At 38.7% G+C, this 6,476-nt stretch overlaps 1 protein-coding gene across 1 annotated transcript; it reads left to right on the plus strand.

Moving 5' to 3' along the window:
• Nucleotides 1-4,535: 4,535 nt before the first annotated feature.
• Nucleotides 4,536-5,373, plus strand: LOC115828903 (cornifelin-like). The gene is made up of 3 exons (XM_030793002.1): nucleotides 4,536-4,638; nucleotides 4,762-4,949; nucleotides 5,101-5,373. Exons 1-3 carry the CDS (start codon nucleotides 4,536-4,538, stop codon nucleotides 5,371-5,373), a joined length of 564 nt encoding a protein of 187 aa, XP_030648862.1.
• Nucleotides 5,374-6,476: the final 1,103 nt, after the last annotated feature.

The following is a 6,476-nucleotide window of genomic DNA, read 5'->3' on the forward strand; positions in this document are numbered from 1 at the left end:
CAAAGGCTTTTTTTACCCACTGACTGTCAGTAGCCTTAATAACCACAGGGAGGCGCTACAATCTCGAAAACTGCGAGTCCACTACAGGAGACGCATGCTGCAAAAGTGAAATTGATGCAAAGTGCTTAATTCTGACAGTGGTCCAGCTGTGCTCAGGCTGCACTCGCGACAGGGCAGTTAATAAATATGTCATATTTGACAAATATTTGCCCTCTTATAACATAGTGCTTAAAGTCCAATAGTTCAAGAAGGGGCGTTACTGAGTGGTACGGGAAGAGGTCCATTGTTGTTCATGACGTCGTCCAGATCTTCGTCTTCAATGACCACTGAAAAAGACCGGTAGTTAGTGATTACGTAGTGTTGTGCTTTTGTGACCCATATTGTTTTCACATCAGCATCTGAGTCTAGGAAAACGTTATAAACTAGTGCTTCACCCAGACACATGGTTAACTTTACAGTGGCTACTTGTGAAATAGTACTTGTCTAAATTAGCTCTTACCTCTCTTCGACCGTCCAATCTGTCCTAGCATCGGAGCCCTCTGGCCCCTTCTGCGCTGGGGGGAATCAGGGCTCAAAGGGCCGGAGTCCTGGCTACATTCACCCGCTAAGTGTCGTATCTTGTAAGGGACACGGGGGCTGGGTTGACATGCAGTGGACGGAGGCAGCAGTTCAGGCATTTCCGCTATACCATACATCTCTGCAACGGGAATGTTGCCTCGGCTCCTCTCTCTGACCGACTCTGCCTCCCCCTTCTTCGCCAGCGCATCGCCTCTGTCCGCGTTCTCCTTCCCCCCCTCGTCCTTACTTCCGCAGCAGTACAGCATGCAGGAGTGGTTAAGGTTGCTTGGATGCGAAGCTGAAGCTGTGTCGCAGACACATCATAACGAGAGGGGAAAAAAAGGCGTCTATGGGCTGATAATGATAACGTTTACACTCAAAAGTTTTTATTAAACCTCAGTGTGCAGTTTTAACTGCTACAAAAACATTACAGTCTGAAATAACATTACCTTAGCAGCTAAAATAGAAACTGAGTATCATGCGATATTTTTCATCGTCGAATTATGTCAACAGGCAGAGCGAACAATGTACTGAGGTTACTGAGGAATGTCCGTCACACCTTGTCAAGTAGGCAATCATCAGATATGATAAGATCTGATTCTTTTGAGTAGTGTTCATACGCAATACATTTGTTTTCTCTGGGCTGAATCTTTAGCCTATAAATGACTACCAACCTGTCAGATAAAAGTAAGGTTTACCCAGTAGTCGTCTAGTTGCTTGTCGATGATACCAGATGTAAGTCTACTGATGTGCAGAGACGGCCTCTTCTGAGACCCATTTTTTTTTTGCCCTCAAGGAGAGTGGGCTATACTTTGCAGATGACAGCGAGAGGGATTTCCTGACTCCGCCTTCTCTTGCGTCATACATCATAGCCACAGAACCCCTGTCCAAAGATCAGAACAAAAAGTTAGGAGCAAGAATCTCAAATCCATGACTTAAAATCCATGCAAACTGACAGTGTTTTCTCGACTTGCCCCAGGCAAACAGTAATTAATTTTCTGTATTTGGCTCAGCTGTCTGTCCTGTCATATACAATTTAAGAGCCTTAGTTAAGCAAGGCTATGAATGTAGGATTGAAGAAGAAGAAGAAGGAGAAGAAGAATGAGTGAGTGAATGAATGAGTGAATGAATGAGGCCAGTGAATGAATGAATGAATGAGGTGCCACAGACTGAAATCACAGAGAAAGAAAAATGTAGAGTGTTAGCCAGTACTGCAAAATAGAATTTATCTGTGTGATACAGATGTTGATTTACTTAGAGAAGCTGTCTAAAACAGATTTATTTTTGTAATTGAATCCTCATGGTAATTATGTATTTCTGACAAGCAAATACATCCATAAGAGAAACACTGAGTTACAAGATGATCTGTGTTTGACCATCAATCAGTTACATTATGCATGACTGGAGAGTATGTAAGGTGGGAACTGTATAATGGATTCTGCCACTGCTGTAGTTCTCTTTTCTTTAGCAGAAATGAACTAAAAAAGAACATAACCTTTTGTTGGGTGTCCTTTTACAATTGCCAGTTTGGTTCTAATTTATGTCTGATGTGAAACAGTCTCTGTTCCAGAGACTTTAGGGTGTCAGGCTGAGGCATTTCAAACACCTTTCACTGATGGAAAATGATACAAATAAATCATTTGTAAAATATGATGTCATATTTGTTAGTTCAGTCATCGAATGCGCACACTTTTTCAGCATGCCATCTCTACAATCGTACTTTTACTTCTTTACATTTGGTGTAGTGTATTTGTGCTTGGAAAGAAAAAAAAAAGAAGAAAAAAAAGAGAATGGGAGAGGGAATGATATCACAAAAAGGAAAACTTGTTAAGGCTCTGTCCACACCTACCTCTGATTCAGCCAATCAGTGCTCGAATTCACCAGCTTGTCAATCACCGGTCCATTCAGCTTGCTAACTGATTATTATGTTCAACTGACCCTTGTCCATGAACTCATTTAAACTTCAGTATATATGATCCTTGGTTTCACTCTGTTCTTTGTGAAATCTTTTGTTTTGTTGATTCACTGAGCCTTGTTGGTCCTGTTTGATTGTGTTTCTATGTCTGTGTTTTCAACCCCGGTCTGTTTCTTGGTTTCTTCTCCCACGTCTAACGTATGAAAGTCTGATACCTGTACTGTTTTTTTTTTTTTTTAATGATTTGATTCTGATCAACGTTTTGAATTAAAGTCTGCATGCATCTTGAATCTCCGAGCATTATTTTTTATGGAAACCCCCTAAAAAAAAGTTGTCTTAAATACCCTGACTTTAAAAGGCTTTGGGAAATTGTTTTTATTTATCTTTAATTTGATTTGCGTATTTTTGTTCATTCTCTTTTTATCGACCTTGTCAGACTGCTTTGTTTTTCAGACATATTGTTTCATCTAAGATTTAAATAAAAAAAGAACATTATACTTTAGTCATGATCATGTAATAAAGGTTTACTGTAGAATAAAAAAATGAACTGTGATTTGTCAGGGTTTGTTTTTTGTGGAGTAATCGCATCTCTTTGTGGAATAATCACATCTCTTTGGTGTGTCCTGCATTTTCTAGATTCAGATATCACCTGATATCTCTGAATCACTGACTGATATCATCTAGTGTTCTGTGTCAGCGACTCGTTAGCAGTTATTGAACGACCCATTTCTAGAGATTGTAATGGGATACTGGACGTTTAAGAGTCAGAACTCTCTTAATCTACTGAAAGCATATGACACAACAGGAGCTCTGGCATCTGCTGTGATATCTTGACACTCCCATCAGCAAAACTAATACATGATTCCAGTTGGTATCATTTTCAAAGACATCATGTGACTTTCATTCTTTACATTTTTTCCTGGGTCTGTATATATTTATTCAGGTCCTTTTGCTCATTTAGTTCCCACCAGAGAAAGAAAAGTTTACACACTCAGGTAAGATATCAGCAAAAGAGTTAAGAGCTTTACTGTTTTGTAACATTGTCTAGACTACGAGGTGATGGAAAAACGGTTCAGCTTCAAAGACACAGATAAGATATCTCAAATCAGTGAGATCTTATTTACACTATGTAAGATCTGATTTGTGATATATTTAAACTTTGTATATATTTTTGCGACTCAAAAGTCAACTGTCAGTTTAATTATCATTTTGCAATAATGTTTCTGAATAATGAAGGACTCTAGGAATCGTCTGAACATAATGCTTTCTGCAAATGAATATACATTGTAAATGTCCAGAGGTTAATTTGATCATTTTGTGAAATTTCCATCACAAAGACACCTGAATGTTTGAAAAGATTTTTGATATATGTTGTATGTTTTATTTGTTGTATATTGCAATGTCTTAAAATGTTAAAATATTTTACATGACTGCACAATAAGGTTAACAATATATTTAAACAGGAAAATCATTTTTCTAGACTTTTTATTACATTTTTATCATTTGGAGAGAGAGAGAGAGAGAGAGAGAGAGAGAGGAACAATGAGAGAGAAAGATGAAATGCACATATATACCTCATAACTGAGATGATAATTGTTATAGGGCATTATTTATATTTGTTAACCCACTGCTTTCTGTCTGCACTGTACCATTTATTTTTGCACTGTATAAACCTCACCCATGGAGATGAACAGAGCGTCATTTTACCATATCTTACATACTTTGGTCTGGTCCAACCAAACAGACAGAAGTGAAGTGGACTATACTTATGATGCATCTTAATAGACAGAAATCTACAGTTATCTAAAAAGACTGCTATGATCTAAACATGTTACTACGACTTTTCGAGACTATGAGGAAATTAAGAGTGGAACTGTGATCTTATCTAAGTATGTCACTTGGCCTGTTTAGGGTTATGAGGAACAAAAAAGTGAAATGAAAGTAACATTTTTGTGTTTTTTGCTGTTGAAAGGTACAGGCATGAGGTATGAACAAAACAAAAGTTGTTTTAGTGGAACAATGAAATATCTTTCCATGAAATCAGCATTCAGGTATAGTCGTCATGACGACCACAGTAGTTGTCCAGCAGCAGCCACAGAAAAGTAACACTCACCAGAATGTGTGGAGCACCGGCCTGTTTGACTGCTGTGACGACATACCGGCCTGTGAGTCAACAACAAACCCATACCATATCTCTGCATAATTATCAGTCATCACTATCGCTTTTGTAAAACATTTCACTGACTAATTTTCCCCTTATCTTACTTTTCTTATGTGTTCCCCTTCAGGCTGCTATGCCTATTGGTGCTGTCCTTGTTTTGCTGTAACTACCACAGGGCAGTTTGGGGAGAATCCCTGGGTGCCCCTCATTGACGTTTTAGGACCAATCGTTATGGCCTTTTGTGGTGTGGTGGTCTGCATGCCTCCTGTAACTCTGTCAATGAGGGTTGCTATGCGGTACAAATATGAAATTGTGGTACGGGATTACTTGCATACTATAATTCTCAAAAAAAAGAAAGAAAGAAAGAAAGAAAAAGAAAAAACACTGTTTGACAGAGGCATACTGATAATTGCATATGAGAGTGGAATCATTTTTTATATTGATTAAAGCGTGTTTTTCACCTCAGGGGAGCATCTGTGAGGACATATTTACTTCCTGGTGCTGTGCCACTTGTTCTTGGTGTCAGATGAACCGAGAAATTAGAGAACGAAAAAAATATGTCACCGTCGTTACCACCCAGCAAGTGATGGTCGGTCAGCAAGTTATGACCGCAGCCCAGTGTGTGGACACCACAACTACTCCACCACAGGTCATAACCACACAACCTGCAGAGGTCACAACCACACCATCTACTGTCGATCCACCAGCTGATGCCACTCCTACTGCTCAAGATTCTTAAATGGGAGGAATCAAGAGTGAATGCTGAAGGTTAAATCCTCGTTAGAGCTTAATGTGTGTCAGACAGATATTTGTATTTTATAAGGATAGTGGTGTGACATTTAACAGTAATGCATGTTTGTTCATGTGAACATTAAGTGATTTTTCACAGTGAATCTTGGCTGCTTTCTAGATGGAGAACACTACTGTGATATGTGCTTTACATGTACAATATAACAATGTAACCATCTCTTATGGCATCCCAATCAAGTAACATGTAAGTAGTGAGAACTGACAAGGTGTAGGTATTTTCCTGTTTAACAGGAATTTCTAACATGTCTACAACAGTCTACATAAATATTTACTGCATGGGAAGAAAAAAGCTCTATATTTCTACATGTAACTACCAAAATAAATGAAACATTTGCCTAAATGAGATAACTGAGTGATTAAAATCTCATTAGGCTTAGAGTCAGGCATAAAAATGCTGTGGAGCCCAGCTTCATACTTTTTTTTTTTTTTTAGCTTACTTACATTATCAGAAGAAATCAGCAGTCTCCCATTCATGCCTTATGTGTTCCACTTTATAAGATTTTTGTAACGCTTTGTTTAACACCTTTCTTCAGTTAAAAAGATGCATTGCATCTCATTTACACTTCAACCCCACTAATTTTGATCACTGAAACTAGTCTACTAATGTCACAGTATGTGTTATCAAACAGGTTACAACTGTTAAATCAAATGGATTAGATCAAACAGACAACTGCTGCTTCTACGTAACCAGTAACCACACCCACACCCACACCCACAAACTCAAAGCTTTCACATTTGCAGTATCCAATCCATCATCTACGAAACAGAAATTTACCAGCTCCACAATTAGCTCCAAAGAGCTCATTTTGATTCAAAGTCCCTGGACAGATGCATATTTAGACTGTGCATTATAAAAACACTATAATACATTTTATTTTCTTAGAACCAGTTTTGGCCTTTTAAGTCAGTGGAAGGAATAACACATTTGAGGGAAGCCGTGGTCGAACGGTTAGAGAGCCGGGCTTGTGACTGGAGGGTTGCCAGTTCAATTCCCAGGCCCAACATCCACGGCTGTGTGCCCTTGAGCAAGGC

This window comes from Chanos chanos, chromosome 15, assembly GCF_902362185.1.
Source record: "Chanos chanos chromosome 15, fChaCha1.1, whole genome shotgun sequence".
Classification (NCBI taxonomy): Eukaryota; Metazoa; Chordata; class Actinopteri; order Gonorynchiformes; family Chanidae; genus Chanos; species Chanos chanos.